At 33.3% G+C, this 18,062-nt stretch overlaps 1 protein-coding gene across 1 annotated transcript in view; it reads right to left on the bottom strand.

The window, feature by feature from the left end:
- LOC142354553 (tachykinin-like peptides receptor 99D) overlaps window positions 1–18,062 on the bottom strand; it is a 93,903-nt gene that overhangs the window by 60,758 nt on the left and 15,083 nt on the right. The window contains exons 2-4 of the mRNA XM_075406876.1: window positions 12,565–12,867; window positions 8,798–8,951; window positions 3,029–3,196 (exon numbers count right to left, since the gene is read on the bottom strand). Of these exons, the coding sequence (XP_075262991.1) occupies window positions 3,029–3,196; window positions 8,798–8,951; window positions 12,565–12,787 (545 nt within the window). The 5' untranslated portion in view covers window positions 12,788–12,867. The remainder of the gene's footprint in view (window positions 1–3,028; window positions 3,197–8,797; window positions 8,952–12,564; window positions 12,868–18,062) is intronic.

The following is an 18,062-nucleotide window of genomic DNA, read 5'->3' as shown; positions in this document are numbered from 1 at the left end:
CCAACCAAAAAATCATTGTTTGGTAAAACAAAAATACGAGATCTCTCAATTATGACCTTAAATTACAAAAATGACACAAAATTCTCAGAACAGAAAAAAAAGACGAAAATCAGAACGAAAAGGGATAAGTTGACAAATAATTTTATCAAAAAAATGATAGTCAACAAAAGTATTAGCTATATCCTTTGATCAACTTTTAAGTCCGTATATCTATAGTTGGCTATTGAAAAATTCCAGGGCAAAAAACTAAACCACAATTCTGCGAGAGAAGGAAGTCGCAGCCCTTAAAACAGTCATTTATGAAAGCATTAAAAATATTCAATTGAAACCGATTTTTGCAGCACTTTTTTCAGATAGGTTGTTAAGGAATGTGAAACTGAAAAACAAAAAGAACAGCAAAAATGGGCAATTATGCACAAATATCACAAATTTTTCTATGAAAACTCGTAGTACAAAAACCGAGAAAACGAATATCCGACACAAAAATTTGTTTTCATCTTTGACCTGTAAAATCTAAGAGTTAACCATAAGACGACAAAACTAAGAGAAATAGTTGACAAATTCAAATAATTATTGGAATATACTTAAAACAGATATATTGAATGTCATAGGAGACATTAGATAAGAACGGAATGCAATGTAGAGGTTCACCTACACCTTTTAAAGAAGCCATTTGGATCTTTGATTGATTCGAATTAGTAATCAGACTGCAAACACAAGATATCAGTGTTTGCAGTCTGATTACAAAGGCAAACACAAGGCAAACATAAGATATCAGTTAAAACAAGGCAAATACAAGATATCAGTTAAAGTGTACTGAAATTCTTCGTTAAAGCCACAAAATTTTTTTTTCTCTAAGAAAAACATATTTCTACATTCGGCCTCGTTTTCACGCAAATAGAAGCTGTGATTTATTCAGCCTTCTATTGCAAAATTTTTCATCAATTAACATAAAATAACAATGAAGGCAAAATCATTTGAAAAAAGGCAGCAACCAAGTGAAAATTATAAAAAATTCCGATTGTAAGAATCCACGAAGAGATCAAGCCCATACCTGGTTTTACTGCGTGCTCAAAACACCACCCAGTTGTTCCAAATGTCTTTGAGTTAGACAAATTGCTAAGTTAATTATTTAAACAATCAAAAAACAATGAGTCATTTTGTATAAATATTGAGCGAAAATTGCAAAAAACGGGCAAAATTTTCATTCTAGAATACTTTTATAGGATTCCAAAAATCAATTAGCTCTCTTTTGGAGATTTCGTAGAATTTTTAAGTGGTTTCCAGGTCTCTATTTCCGGCAAACTTAAACAAAGCGGACCAAAAAATCATTTTTTGTGCCATTTTAAATAAAAAACTTCGAATTTTTAAAATTTTATCAAAAATGTTTGCCAAAAATTCTTCAATCAAGCAATTTAGCAACAATCTTCTTTTTTTAACGAAAACAATAGTACTCTATCATTAAAAATATTTTTTATTCACATATTTTTAATCATATTAGCAAAATTGAGCCAATTTATAGCGAAAATCACCTAAAATGTGAATAAGAACAGTCAAATATTCACAAAATTTTGAACTTCGATAACCCACTGTAAAATAAAATTTGGATTAAATGTTTTTAATTCTATATTCTAGTTTGTATGTGCTTTCTAATGATACCACTCACAACTCTCTAAGATGAATATATCGACCCGCCAAAATTGTCTGAACAAAAAACCGTTTGAGTATATAGTTCCTCCCTCCCTACTAAAGTGAAGATCGGAACAAAAAATATTCTGTTTTAATGATAAAATTGGAAACGTAAATGGTTCTGATAAGAGGAGGTTTCGAGTGAGCGTAGTCTTGTTGAACACAAATTAGAGCTCAGTATATTCTGGTAAGAGCCAATTAATTTTAGGCGCATGATGGTTCAATGAAACGCGATTATGAGGACAAAATTGTCTGGCCAGAGACTATGTTTAGGAGTTGGTTGTCTGATCAGAGACATTTTTGAGCTCAGGAAAGTCTAATGAGAGGCGATTTCGGGAGCAAACACGATTAGTTTAATCACAAGGCTCAGCTTGTCATGAACAGAAGTCACAACGAACGCAGGAAAATTTTCCGAGCGCACTTTAGTCTGGTCAGAAGTGAATTCAGAGGTGAATATTGTTCGAAGGAATTCGAGTGCCAATGACTTTGATCAAAGCTCATTTTGGTCCCAGACAGTCTGATCAAAGGAAGAAATTTTGTTTTGGATTATTCTAATCAGAGGTGGTTTACATCTAGAACACATGCCTGGATTTTAAAACCTGGCTTTGGTTTGGTCGTTTACTTTACACAAACTTTCCGTGCAATGTTTTTTAATTGACATTTAAAGTATTAATTTACACTTTTACGTTAAGTATCGACCGCATTAAGGCAGAGTTTTGATAAAAAGAAAAGTTTTTGAATTGATAAAATAGCCTCTTTGTATATGGATACAATTGAAAAGGAACAAAAAGCGATTAAAAACAACGTTGTTAATATAGTTTTTCATATTTGTGAGATAAAAAATTGACAAGATCAAAAAATCACTGTAATTTTCAGAAGACAATTATATTCAATGTCATGAGAGACATTAGATAAGAACCGAATGCATTGTAGAGTTTCACCTACACCTTTTGAAGAAGCCATTTGAATCTTCGGTTGATTCGAATTAGTAATCAGACTGCAAAAAGAATAACAATTGAAGCCAAAACACAAGAATAATTCAGTTAAATTGTACTAAAATTCTTGTTCAAAGCCATAAAAATGCCAAAAAAGCCGTAAAAGCTCGATCAGAACCAATTTGCAAAAATATTGCAAATTAACCTTTCGACTTGCACAGTGTCACATTCATGCAAAGTTTTCATTCAACTTGCATTTTCTTACAAATTGAACCAACACTAAGCTTGCTATCAGCTTAGAACTAGAGTCTTTTGAGTCTTTGTTGGGACTGTGATTCGACGGATATAGACCAAAGTGACCTCTGATCAGACTATTTTCTATCTGTCATCAGAAATTTGCGTACCTAATATCAGTTGTGCGTGTGATGAGAGTGGCAGGTGCAGCTGAGAGGATGGAGAGTAGCCAGATGAGTGCAATCCACCACTTCAGACTGACTCTCTTGAACAACATACTGAATGGAGTCACTACTGCAACGTACCTGTCCAGAGCTATCATCAGCAATGTATACACACTACACAGGAACAAAACACAACAGAGATACAATAAGTTATCTTATTTTTATTATAGATTATTGCTAAGATGTCAACATTTTGTGTATCTTTGCTACCTAAACGGTAGAAAAAGTCACATTTAAAAATTTCCTCCAAATAAAATTTTTGGAGGAGACCGTTACATTTTGTCAACATACGGACTTTTTCTTCCGAAAATTGCATCTAGAATCTTCGAATTGATAGTTTTATGTGAAAACAATTGAGAGGCCAAAAATCGAATTGGATATAATAAGGTTATCGTATGATATCAATTTGAAAATGGTTGCAAGAAAAATTACCCAATGCCATTACAACCAATGCCAATATACCAATGTCAATATACCCAATGCCATATTATACCCAATACACTTTGGTATTTTATTTAATAATTCGACTTCAAAATAGCAGTCGCTATTACACGTATTTTAACATACTCAAGCGGATAATTTAGTCCTATGTTCGGTTGTGATAGTTTCATATCAAGTCGCAAGAGCGGCTGAAGCATGGTCATGGCCATTAAATAAGTTTAAAACTTACGTGTATTAGCCACTGCTAATTTTTAGCTGGATTATTGAGCAAAAATATCAAAAGCGTTTTTCTGTTATAGCCCCCCACGTCGATTTACACCCCTATTTATATATATAATATCATATTGTTTGGATTTCATAAACTCACGTAATCATTTTAATAAAAACGGCATTTACATTATAGTGACGCAGCTAAGTACTGAATTTAGCGCATATGTAAAATACTGCAAATTGCATTTAATGTAAGTGGCATTTGAGTAATGCGTGTTTTTAGCAATTCGATAATTACTTTTTTTGAGAACAGTCTTAACAATCTATTGTTTTAATTATTAGAGAACAAAAACCCCTGGGCTTTTCCAATATAGCCCCCCATAAAATTATAGCCCCTCATTGTGGTATTTTTACCATTATGGGGACTATAGGTTAACTGACCAATAGGCTGGGGGAGGGGCTATAATAGGATAATAGGAACGACCCAAAATCCGTTCAATTTACGAATCCGAAAACGACATTTTACCGTAATCAAAACACGTATCGATAATTAATAAAAATCAATTTTTTTCGGGGGGGGGGGGGTGCAACAGATCGACTGTATAACGCTGGGGGCTATAACAGAAAAGAACCATATCAAAATGCACTTGGAATAATGACATTGGGTATAATCGTATTCGGTATAATGGCTTTGGGTATATTGTCCTGACACTTTTGAAAAGTTATCCAGTATAATGCTAAATTAGGAAACAGAGCACTAACAACTTCCCTCGTGAAAGTGTTTTTAAGGCTCCAAACAATTGCGTGGTTGAAAAATGGTTGAAATGTGTTTACATTATTTTTTTTGCACGAGATAACTTAATTAAGAGAAAGTTTTAGATCGAGTTCCTAAAATTAGATCGAGAAAGCAATGTGATGTGGATGTTTACAATTACTTTGATTATTTTGTCCTGGAAAACATAAATCATTTTTTTGTGATCAAACAACATTTATAGCAATCTGTTTGTTACCTGATACACAAATTTTTACTTTCCTTTCCTTAAATTATTAGAATCTTTGTCCCATAGTATCCAATTATGACCTGCTGATGATATGCTGATTTCTTCAAAAAAATGAAAACTCAGCCATATTTGTGTCTTCGGTTTGAACTTCATAAGGGCAATTTTTGCTCGAGTTAGGCCAGAGTGCGTTCTACTAAATTAATTTCATTAGCTGGTATCTGACGTTCTCTGCAGAGGCAAATCTAAAATTAATTTAAATTAGTTTTTTAAATGGAAATATTGATTTTTAAAACTAATCTTGACAGTTGAATCGTTACAGCAATCAAGATCCAAACCATTTCGGAAATAATGTTGCCAGCTTTCCTAAATATAGTTTCCGTTTGTCAACATGAGAGGCTTTATAATTTTTGGTAAGTGTTTGAAATTTAGAAAACTAAATTGGCCTTATCGACAATAGTGATTGGTGATATTAGATCATAAATAAAGTCGGTTTTAAAAAAATCACATTGCTTGATCAATTTGTCGTCATTGAAAACTTTTTCTAGATAACTTGGTTATCAAGTACGATCAGATTAAACTTTTTTTATATAGTTTCCATACTTGTGGTATGATTGCGTGAAGATTTAGTGATATTGAAAAAACTCATATTAAAAATAGATTTTGAGGAAATGATTTTTTAAATCAAATTTTTATGGATTGCAGAATACTTTTTTGCATATTTTATGTTTCTAGTCGATAGTTGGTTTGAATTCCCTAGTTTCTGGTGGCGTAAATTTGGAAAATCTGATCACGTGCAAAACACCGGAGCCTGTTGAAAATTTTCTTGAGGCAGATAAACGGAAGCAAATCCGTTTTAACAGAGCCTTAGTCGCTTTCATCTTGGAAGAGAAAACATATCTGTGAAAAGGAGACCAAAATGAAAACAAACGCAGACTAAATTTTTATCAGTCAGGATTTTCTCTTTTTCTCTCATCTTTGATCTTTGTTTGCCATATAGGGACGGCCAGATAACACTGTTTTTTGCCTATTTTACGACCAAAATTTAGCCAAAATGAAGCATATCTGATTGTTGGCCCAATTGTTTTCATTCCAGCCTAGGGGGGTGGTTGTCTGAGGGGTGGTCGGTGTGTCAGGGGGGGGGGGGGGGCTGGGTATTGCAATAAGCGTTGTGTCTGGTAGAAATGATGATAATAACTCTTCTGATTTCCTTTTCAATTACATTTTTGGGTTTAGAAGGCTAAGATTACATTCGTTTTTCATTCAGATTGTTGCTACAAGTCACAGTCTCAGTCAAACAAAATGCAGTCTTTGTCTGGTGAACTTTAATAAAGATATGAATGCAGTTGACTTCACTCGATAAAATTAGAAAGAAATGATTTTCTGCAACAAACTGCAGTAGAAAATGGATAAATTTTGTTTTTATTTCATCATAAAGCTTTATTGGTGTAGCAACAAGGCACTTCAAACACGTGACTTCAAATTTCACAATCAGCAAAGAAAAAAAGATAATTTTGGAAGCTTTCCTGACGGCGCCTTCTCTACATTAAAGGCAGAGATAACAAAGATGTAAAGCTGCAGAAACAATTAACAGATTATTACAAAAAATCACTACCACGAAATACTAATGAGAGTTAAGCTTGAAATTAACGTGATTCATATTGAACAATTATGACAACCGTTCTTGTTTAAAAGTTGAGGCTTCAAAAATGACAAGTTTCTTGTAGAAAATTGAAAAATAAATATGCCGCAAAGCATCAAGATTATACAAAAAAGTTAGAATCGATAGTAAGAGCTGTTTATGAGCCCTTTTCACAAATTCCTGATAACGTACAGCAAAAAAATCAACACAATCAACTTCAGTTCTCAAGCTGTAGTGTACTTATTCAAATTTGAAAGAAAAAATTTTGCAAAGTATATCCAGTGTCAAGATGTTAGTTTTTTAAAACTTTATTAGCATTCTAAGAAATTAGAGCAACTAGTAACTTGTTATGTTGTTCATTTTGTGTCAATGCCGTTATAGTGAAGGTAATGTTTGAGACATTTGCGAGTTGTGACCCCACAATCTCAAATGCAACCATGTACTCTCCACTGAGCCAACTGTTCCACACTGCGAGAGTCTTACTATGCACTCTTATTTTGAGATATCATTTAAAGCCCTATCTTATGATCGCATCTTACTTTCTAGAAATAAAACTCTAATATAAAGTACAAAAAACTCATTCTTTTGCAAAGAGCTCATTCAACGTCAAATCTGTATTTACTGACAATAGATTTTTTGCTTTATATCTCTGACGTCCTTTATCTCTTCAAAATGGATCATTATTTGTTCTTCGAACATTTCCATACAAAAGGGGAAACATTGATGCGATTCCTGTTTCTTTCAAAACAAACCAGAATTTTAATAAATATCCCAGAGCATTGAAAGTGATACCTCATTTAATCAAGTTTTGTCAAGTTGATTTCAACAAGACAATTTTTAAAGTCGCTCTAGCAACTTCTCACATTGAGGGCCATGATTTTTGCCTCAATTAAAATGGAAAAAGATGTGTACAAAATGTGTTTCTCAAAAAAAATTCTATTTTCAGTTTTGTGTAATGTTAAGTAGGGTGAAAATAGGTTTTCTCACTTATTAAGTTCCGATCTCAATAGGCAATAAGCTTCAGTTTCTGTTTTGTTCGTGATTTCTTCTCTCTGTGCAAAACCGGTGTAATCTATACAGTATCATTAGATGTCCTATCAGTATTAATGAATTTTTGCAACAGTATTGGGTAGTTTCTTAGCTATTTTGTATGCCTAATTATATGCTGTAATTATGCCTAATTTTGCCATAATTATAGTTGACTCAAAGTTTTTTCCCACATGTTCTCAAAATTTGTCCTGCATGGTTGAAACATTACTCTCTGTTTCCATTGTTTGTTTTGCTTGCCGTTGAGAACATAATATGTCTGTGAAAAGTCTGGAAAGGAAAAAAACTCTCATTTTGATTAAACGAACAAAACTATTAAATAGTTACTGATTCTCACATATGTGGCCACAGTGTCTTACGCAATGTCTTCATAAGAAGTTTTTATGAAGAATTTTCTACCAATGACATAAACCTTCTTAAAAATCTAATAGATAATTTACCCACCGTAGGGCTCTCTTGCTTTTGGTTAACTGTAACAACATGGCTGCTATATCTTTAATTTAGATTACTGAAACTTTCTGTTCTGAGCTCAGTCATGTCAGACAAACCTTTTTATTAATCGCAGAATTCAAGTTTGAAGTTTACCAATTAAAAAGGAAGAATAGGTCATACTTATACTACATTATTGGAATGTTTTCGATTTTCTCTCCCCTGGAAGTTATATAAACCTGCCTTTCAGAAAATTTTGAATAATTTTTCTGTGAAACATTTGCGATATTTTTACCTGGCCGGTAGAAATCATCAATATTTTGAAAAAAACTGTAATGAAAAAAAATGAAAATGGGGTTTTATCAGCTTAATCTAGAATGCTCTGGGGGAGCAAATAGAAATAACCAATGTTTACTTACAAGAAATATTTGATATAGCAGATATTACAATTCCTAAACGCAAGCATCCCAAAAAGACATCAACACATGACAATTTTTTCACTCAATATGAGAACTAAAAGGGGGCGTTTAAAACATTGGCAAAACGATATAATAGTTGTCTGCCACAAAATCTTTTCTTGCTTTAATTTCTTACAGAAGTTATCTTACTATGCATTCTATCAATGAAATCTAATGATCAAACCTTCCAATCGACAATTTCAATATGAGCTCGGGAAAATTTTTAGCAAAAAAAAATTAATAGGTAAATTTTTTTTTCTCGCCATTGAGCATTTGAGAACCGATAGCGATTTGTGCGATAAACTATGTCCATTTAAAGGGACCTTTGTATCACAAAATTTTGTCATTTACAAACGACATCTTACAATTACTCAACTACCATAACCTACGAACAAATCAAGCTCACTAGAAATTGTCCTAATTTTGCGTTGACCCGAGATTACTTCGTTTAGCAGAAGTGCGGAAGTTTTGGTTCCTACTGTTTAGATACCTGCTGAAGAGACTCCAGTTGTCCACGAAGCATGAGAATGAGCAGAAGGATGCCCCGTATGCCCAGTGCTGGAACAACACCATCTGGAACCGGAAGGGGGTCGAGAAACAACCTGTCACCAAGTCAGCCAGCGCCAAGTTCACCAACAGCTTCCCTGTAACAAACAATGCTAAGATTGAACTTAATGTACGAGTAATTTACATTAACGTACTGTAATGATAATAAAACAATAATAGTAAAAACAATAATGATATTAACTGCAATAAGATTGAAACGGATGCGATATTATTGGGACTGAAGAAGACTTTCTGATTTGATAATAAAAACTATTATCTTTAATTAACCTGACTGTCTTGAGCGACCAAGTTGATTAATTGAATTCTTCTATCTAAAAAGTATTGGTAATGATTTCATTCATTATAAATTGTTTTCACATGGCATGTATGTACTCGAACTATCATTACTCCGCAGAGCCGGTACCGATTTCCGACACTTCAGTTTTTGCGTTGCGAATTTCATTTACATATAAATGGCCATTTCCGATTTTAAAGACAAAATTTTGAAACTGAAATCTACCGAAATTTTTTAAAACAATTTTCTTAAACAAAATGTTTGCTACCGAGTAAACAAATGAAAGCGAGAAAATATTAACCAATCAGATTCAAGTCGCCAATCAATACGCTGAGGCTTCTACGGCAAATTTTCGCTGCAAAATTATGATTACAAGCAATCGATAAAATTTGGAGTCTCTTCCCTGATTAAGATAGAAAAATGAATTACACTTAGTTTAGGAGACTAATTTTCCTTTGAAATTCGGCAGCCAAAGTTTGAAATGAGAAAGCAGGTTAAAAATATCAGGAACTTAAATCGCCACATTTCAACTGAGTTCCGGAGTTCCCGACGGAAAGTCCGTATGTCCAGACCCAAATCAAAGCGCCACCGGCCATCGAGCGTTGAAAATTACACGATCCGGAACTGTGGATGATCGGACTAATGTCTGGACAAAGGAAATTTCCGTCTCGAGAGGTCTGGACATAGATGAACTCTGCATGGGATTGGTTTAGTTATGTCGACTTTCGGTCTAGGAACTGAGCCTGGGTTGTATCAGAAGTTTAGTGGACATTTCCCCCGCTAAAAATCCCCCCCCCCCTCTGACTCAATTTTACCTGTTTCTGTTTTTCAGCGTTGAACTATTTCTCAAGTGTAAACAATCTTTTAGACTTACGCATCTGTTATGATTTACCGTCAGTTATTTTTACAAACTCAAAAAGTAGTTTTTTTCGAAGACAAGTAAAACCTTTATTTTCATATTCGTTATTAGCCTCACGACTAAGATAAGATTTTTTTCCGCAGTAAACTGACAATCAAGCACTTTTTTTCATAAATTTTGAAGTTTTGTGAAAAATTACAGATTTTGCGCCACTTATTAAAAAGGCTATATGAAAATTTGACCAGTTTACTAAATGGAACCATATTGCATACTTATTTAAGAATAAGTCAAACATTAAACTAACTATCCATTTATTTCTGAAAAAAATTGCTTGATAAACCAAATGAAGTACTTTTTTTGCCATTAAATAACAACAAGAACGATCCACAGTTTTTCGACAATGCAGAAATCGTTTGCTTTTAACAGGCATTTATCAACATAATTGAGCCAATAAACGGGCTTCAAATTTTCACCTGTCATTTCACGTAAGTCAAACATTAAACTAACTATCCATTTAGTTCTGAAAAAATTGCTTGATAAACCAAATGAAGTATCTTTTACCATTAAATAACAACAAGAATGATCCACAGCTTTTTCGACAATGCAGAAATCGTTTGCTTTTAACAGGCATTTATCAACATAATTGAGCCAATAAACGGGCTTCAAATTTTTACCTGCCATTGCACCAAATTTTTGTTCCACTTTACTTCGAGTCATTTTTAATTATGTCAAGCGCATAAGACTAAACTTTTTACGCGTTGAATTACTCATTAATAAAAATAAAAACTTCTCCTGTTCATATTTTGTTAACGTGAGAAAAATTATATTCAACATAAAGTTACAGGGCATCCATCCACAGGAGGAGAAGTACAAAGAGTGGAGCTTAGCTTATAAAATTTTAAATCTTTCTTTCTGCTCATTTATTCAACAAATAAAGTCAATTTCGCAAGAAAAAAATGAAAACTAGTGCAGGACTATATTTTATATTGGAAAAATATCTATTTTGAAAGGCTTGTTCTTTGTGTTGTGCCCAAACGATTAGCAAGCACTTTTCTGGCCCGATATCTGTGGTGCTAGAGAAAACTGTGTCTTCAGTTGCGTACAATCTTTTAATAATCAACTGATTGGTTTTAATTAGAAGAGTTCAGTATCTTGAAATCTTGTTCATTCTTTTGAGGTTTATCAAAAATGGAAATAGAAAAAGTTAAGGAAAGAAATTATAATTATTTTTGTGAGACAAAACAATTACGCTGTAAAAGTTTGCTATTTTTGTTACTGGCTCTGAATGTATACAATTTGTACAAGGAATTGTTATCTATCTTGCTCTTAAAAGTTGAGAACTATACTTTTTAATTACTCTTAAACAGACTTTGAAGCAATTGTTGTTAGCTTGAGTGTCTTTATTTGCAAAATGTTTGCTTGAACGTTTTTGTGTTGTTCTTCTAGAATATTTTTTTGCGTTCAAGCGAGTTTTTGACGCTTGACTTTGAATTTTTGGGTGATCTCAATTGCTCTCCTTCCAAAGTAAGCTTTGTTACTAAAATAAAAGGGATTGTTTTTGATGGAGAACCAGAAGCTTTGTAGCTTAGTGATTAGGATTTAAGAATACGCTCTTGGAGGTCCCGAGTGCGAACACCTGTAGGGTCATCTTTGTTTCATCCATAAAAAGTTTCTCAACTACACCCTCTTTAAATTAAATCCCCGACAGCCGTTTGAACGAATTATAAGAAAGATTCGTCGGTTTATGTTTCAAGTTCAAAATTTTTAAAGATCTTAAAATTCGTGCTAAAGATGCATGTAATTACAAGATTACCTAACAAGAACTTGTTGTCTTTTTTCACGATAACTTTAGTTTTCTCAAGTTTTGCGTTTTATATTTTTCAATTTTGGAACAAAAATTTTAACTTTTTCGCAGAAACTATTCCGATTTGAAAAAAATCTTGAGCAGGTTCATTTAAAGGGTTTCAGAACAAAATATCCAATGCCAAAATATATCAGATAAAAGAAATTGTCAAATAATGCTCAATATTTTACTCTATTGTTAGAATTATTATTACGACTATTTAGACTAATTAAATCTCCGGCCATGGCCATGACTTAGCAGCCTGTAGGACTAGATATGCTTGTAAAAGCGGACTGCTAATTTGTAATTGGATTATTGAACCAAAAAAAATCAAAGGGAAGCATACCCAATTCCAAATTTCCCAATGTGGCCCGTACATGGGCGTATTGGGAATTTTGAAATTGGGTTGTTGTCATGTAACCCTTTTAAGTACATGAGCGGGTACAGTAGCACTCAAGAAGTCATTCTATCATTAAACGTCAATTTAATCTCATTTGTGTTGATAAAATAAGATTTTAAGCCGAGAATAGAGAGAGATCTCTATAAGTGCAGACATATTTAATGGGCCCATCATGTCATTCTCATTAATTATGCCCACGGGACCTGAATATCTGGAAGTGTATACTCAAAGCATTAAAAAGCAGTTACAGTGGGTTATTTAGGCGTTGAAGCAGAGGAGGGGGTGTCGGGGGGGGGGAGGGGGGTTGAACTGACCTGCATTGCCCGTGAGGAACGTATCCCTTGTTCGTATGAGAAGGAATATGGCGGCACTGTTGCCCAAGACAGCCCCCACTGATAATAACCCAAAGATAGCAGCCACCAGACAGTTATAGAGGGCAGATTGAGACACATACTTGGCACTGGGGTCAAAATAAGAGACCTCCTCTTCCCGGGTTGAGTTCTCACAGGGGAAGGGGGTGGTGGACACTACGTCCATTTTGTGAGAAATTCGAAAATAGATCAGGCAAAAAATCGAGTGAATTGTTTACTTCTTCATACCATGACACTTCTGTTTACCTGAAACAAAATTTATCGGGCTTTTAATTTGAAGTGACAGATTACACGTTCTTCTAGACTGGAATTGGGTTAATTTTAAGATCACAGAAACTGTTTTAAGCATTTTCGCGAAGTTTGAACACTAATTTATGGGAAGAATAAGTATGTAGAAATAGAAAAGCACCATTTCAAGTCCTGTCCGGTTAAATGACAGAAACACAGCAAGAAATATTCGACTACATGTTGTGCTAATGCTATTTTGTCCTTGATCTTCGAATATAATTTTCCATAATAGACTAAATAGTTGCAGGTGTTTAATTAAATAGCCGTATACTTCAGACCATAGTTGGTCAGCTGTTTTCTCCATGCAGCAACTTTGAAGTGTAATTAACTCGTAATTGATTTTGAACTTGCGGCTTTAATATAAGTATTCACGGTTTCAGCAGAACGTACCGTTTTAAAATATTTCAAAAATTTACAAAAGAGGGTAAGTGTTATTGAGCAAAATAATCACCAGAAAATCGGTTTTCCTCGGACGAAAATAGGGGTGATATAAGTTTTCATAACTTCCTGAGTATACTGCTGCTAGTTTTCTGAGTAAATGTTGCTTGGAATATTACTGAACAATTTTACGGGCCGATCAGTGTTAAACTTTCTGGATTTTAAAAGTAATAAATCTTTTTGTAGGGCTCGTATATTCAAATGTTTAAATTGGATTATTTTTGAAACTTTTCAAAGTAATTAGTTTCCACTGATCAACTGAAGAAAAAAATGGCATGTCGATTTGAAATTCGATTTTAAATGTAATGCAAAAAACACTTGACAGAAAAATTTTTGTTTCTCAAGATATGAGATCTGAGAAAGTCTATTGCACAATCGATTCAGGAAGTGGGAACTGTGCATTAATAACAGAAAATATGACGGCTCGTGATAACAACGCAGAGGTATACCCCAAAATTTCCACCTTGGTAAACATTAAACGGTACACACAAAAAGATACATAAAATTAACAAAATTAAGAGACAAGCTTTGTATCTTTGTTTTGCGCAACAGGGGGTACGCCATGTATGCGAAATTGAGATACTTTAATTTTGTAAACTAGGTGAAAAGTCTTGTATCACGTTTCTGTTTATTTTAGGTATCTATTTTTTGCATTAAAATTGTCTCTAATTCGCAATTGAACCCAATTGAAAGCGCACTTTTCCTTTTCAGCATGCAAAAGTAATTTAAGCGTTTTTTAACTTAGCCTGCCAAAATGACTTGAAGCTTTTAATGTGAAGCAAAAAAAGTTGAGTCAACAATTGAGAGAGATCTGTAAACCTGTAAAAAGACGACACAAAGGTGGAGAAATGGCGGGATTTTTCAGCAAGAAAATGGACATCCAAAAGGACGCAAAAATGTTTAGAAAGAATGGTAGACACTTGTAAACATGTAAAAAAAAACAGAAGAAACATTGAATAAACTCAATTAAACCATTTAATTGCTGAATTCAAACGCAAATCGCTCATTAAATCATATGTAGTGAGAACAAAAAAAGTAATCAATTCACATGTGATTTCTAGCGAAATTTCCTTCTGGCAAGTTTTATCTTGTTACGCACAAATAAGAGGAGTTGACAAGTTGTTACAGGGCGAAACTGTGTTTTACAGAGAGAATAATTTACTTAATTGCTAGGTTTTTGATGAAAAGGCCAATTCAACCATAGTGCATAAAAAAGGAAGAATTTGAAACTAAGGTATTTTTCGCAAATTAACTTATTTGTCAATTTTTAATAAAATTATCTTAAAACAATGATACTTGAATACAAACAAAAGCGTGAAGAACCATGAAGAAATAGTGAAGCGACGGTTAAAAATATCAGCTGACGCTATTCTCATTTTTCAACACCCTGAAAAGAAACAAATATCTTTCAGCAATCAATTCATTTGATCAATTTTCTGTCAAATCCCTTATAAAGGCTGCGGGTGAATTTCATTTCCCTAACTACAACTCATATCAAATAAGAACATTGTGACAAATTTGAGCCCTGGATGATATGTTATTAACCTGTAAGCCACTTTTCATCACTTATTTCCTATCAATTGATGAATGCGCTTTAAATAGACTGAACAGCAGATTACAGATACATTCAGTGTAGAAATTAGATACATTCAGTGCGAAATAGAGTTACCTTGCGTGCGAAAAATAGATACAAAAATCGATCAGCTTCGTGATACGTAGCGCACGAAAAATAGGATACACTGCTTGTAGCTCAAAATCGCGATTAAAAATTGGACACATTTGCAAACACTTGTTGCGCAGTTCCCTTCAATTTTGCCTGTTTTTGTATCTATTTTTTGCAATATTGTTGCATTTTTAATGTGTTAACATAGGAATAACGATCGAAAGATACGCAGATTGGTCAAATTTGCCCATGACGGCTTGGGTATACCTCTGCGGCATAATGGTTCAAAGTTCCCAATCGGGATGCCAGGTTGGAGCGCATTAATAAAATTGCGGTTCATTTTTTGTATCCATCTTTTCATTAGGATGGGAGAAGTTCAAGCTAGCAACCATGTTTTGCTCAGACAATTTTCATCTTTTTTGGTAACCTTTCGGATATTTCAATTCTCGGGCCGAGGTGTAAACGCTAAAAGCGTAAAATTATGTACGATTGGCGGTAAAGGCGTTGAATTTATATCTGAAAATTCAACGCTTTCAGCGCAAAATTATCTAAGAAAGTTGCGGTGAATTTTCCAACTTGTCAATGCTAGTTCTCGCTTATCCAACATAATTTTGGCAAATTTCCCCGGCCCGGGAAAATTTGAAACAATAACGGAAATCAATGGAAAAAGAGGTTTGGTTCAGCGTTTTTGACTTTTTCAAAATTCAGAGTTTATCTCAAAATTTGCTAATTTTGTTTGATAAACTGATGTTAAAAACAGCTGCTTTTTTACTTCAATCTGCTGAACATCAGTATTGCAACCATGCGAACGTACTACATTAGACTTTCCATTTTCTCAAATTATGAATTGTGTGGGGTTAAATGTGAACACACAGAATCATTAGGGCATTGATGTTTTAGTTTGTGATCATATTATTCATAAATAGTAATCCCAAATATGCTTCACATATCATTGTTAGTTTTGAAAACGGCGTCAGCCAGTCACCCCCAAACCTAAGAAGGCGAATTACTCCCATTTTTGAAAAACTCACTTTTTTAAAACAAAGGAGTGGAATTTACACATGCTTTCGCGTTCTGCATCTTTTTTATTCCACTTTTTAATTATCTTTTTTTGCAGAGTTGGAAACAAAAATATTCACTTAATTCTTGCCTTTTGAGATGATGTTAAAACTTTTTGACAGAAAAATAGGTCGAGGGTATATCTCAGTTTGTTTCTACTCGACAGCTGCAACAGACAAATTAGTTTCATTGAGTGCCTCTTGAAGCCTCCATATATAACTAACAGTCTCACAAATTTAAGAAGAATGTGTTCCTTTTTCAATTCGGAATGCAAATTTGTCATATTTCGGAAATTTAAGCACCCAAATTGACTGACAGTTCTTTGGTGTTCAGAAAAAGATTACCAGATTTTTTTATTTGTGTTTTATGATAAAACTAAGTCAAGTGGCGCAGTTTCAATTTGTATTGATATTTAATACGAAAAACAGAGAATAGATTGATTAATTATTAACTAGCAACTCTATGATTCTAAGAAAGAATAAAAATTGATTTATAGTCCAATTAGAGTCATAAAACTGAATTAGATCCAAAACTGAATTTCTCTTCTGTAAAAACTGTTGCATTTCAATTAATATTTTCGTAATTCTTTCAAAATAGGAAACAAACAAATATTTTAACTCCTGTTTAGTGTTACACTGTTTCAAGAATCTGTGAAGCTGTTAACCAGCATTTGTTGTAATAATTGATGCCAGTCAAGTTTTGGTTAAATATCCTAAACGCAAAAAAAATTGCTGATGTTTGTTCATAAACTTTAAGTGTGAGCTCAAGTGATCACAACAAAAAATGATTCGAATATCCATGAGCTCAAGTGCAGAACTTTACATCTAAATATTTTTTCAAACTAGTCAAAATATTTCCCTTGCGAGAGATGCGAAATTGACATAATCAAAAAACCTTTATTTGAATGGAAGGGCGAAAGAAATTTTCAAAATTTTGATATCCTGGTGTAAAAATAACGCTTATAGCGATAAAATTTTATTGGAATTTAAACGTTTCGAATACGCTCGACAATTAAAACCTTAACAAAGAAATGTTGTAGCAAACGTTTCAATATTTTTTTTTACCATTTTTCTTGAAGTTTGAAAGTGATTTATTGGCTAACTTGATTGAAGCAAAATTATGCTGTTGACTGGGTAAGCAAAACAATCAGTTCAATGGTATTTTACAGATTTATCCGAATGAAGAAGAATCAATTAGAAAGAACTCAAACTTTATTTTCGTATCGATTTCAGGATAAATTTTTTAATGATTTTACATAGGCAATTTTGATTTTTCTCTTGACTTCTATTTTTCTAATACAAATTCAGCACTAGTTTTTAAATAAGCGCTCATATTTCTGCTCAACTTTCAAAAATTGGAAAAAAAATTTACCTGATGAATATACTTTTTTCGTCAAAACCGTGCAATGGTGCCGTTTTTCTCAGCATCGCATAAAAATTTTGAATATATGTTGAACATATGATCATCTGAAAATGTTTTCAGTTGCAATTTTTATAAAACTGACTCAATTTTTTCAAAAATATTTCAACAACCATTACGGCAGCAAGTAGAACTTGAAATGGTTTAACACTGACTGATCGGTGCTTTTGTTACTTATGCACTAGAAGGAAGATTTTAGTCAAATATATCACATGCGTACACAAAATCTACGTTTTCAAGTTTCTGTTAGGTTTCTTGACTTATGACAATTTGAAGCACTATAGAGGAATTCAGATTTAGAATGGCTTATTTAGGAAGAATACATTTCTATTTCAATTGGCCCAAGATCAATTAGAATGTATTTAACGTATATCTGCAGATTGGAAATATGACAAAATACTCCATATCATTCTACCCAATGCCATTATACCAATTATAACAACAATCACAATGCTTAAAAACCCAATGCAAAAATACCCAGTTTCAAAAAACAGCATCAATCACTTTGATGCTAACTATGATAAAAAATGCTCAGTCTAAGTTCAAAGGCGAATTGATAAAGCCTAATTGGGTA

The sequence above is a fragment of the Convolutriloba macropyga genome, chromosome 15, assembly GCF_964194025.1.
Source record: "Convolutriloba macropyga chromosome 15, txConMacr16.3, whole genome shotgun sequence".
In the NCBI taxonomy this organism is placed as follows: domain Eukaryota; kingdom Metazoa; phylum Xenacoelomorpha; order Acoela; family Convolutidae; genus Convolutriloba; species Convolutriloba macropyga.
The sequence above is the reverse complement of the archived record's forward strand: the minus strand, read 5'-3'. Positions and strand labels throughout refer to the sequence as shown.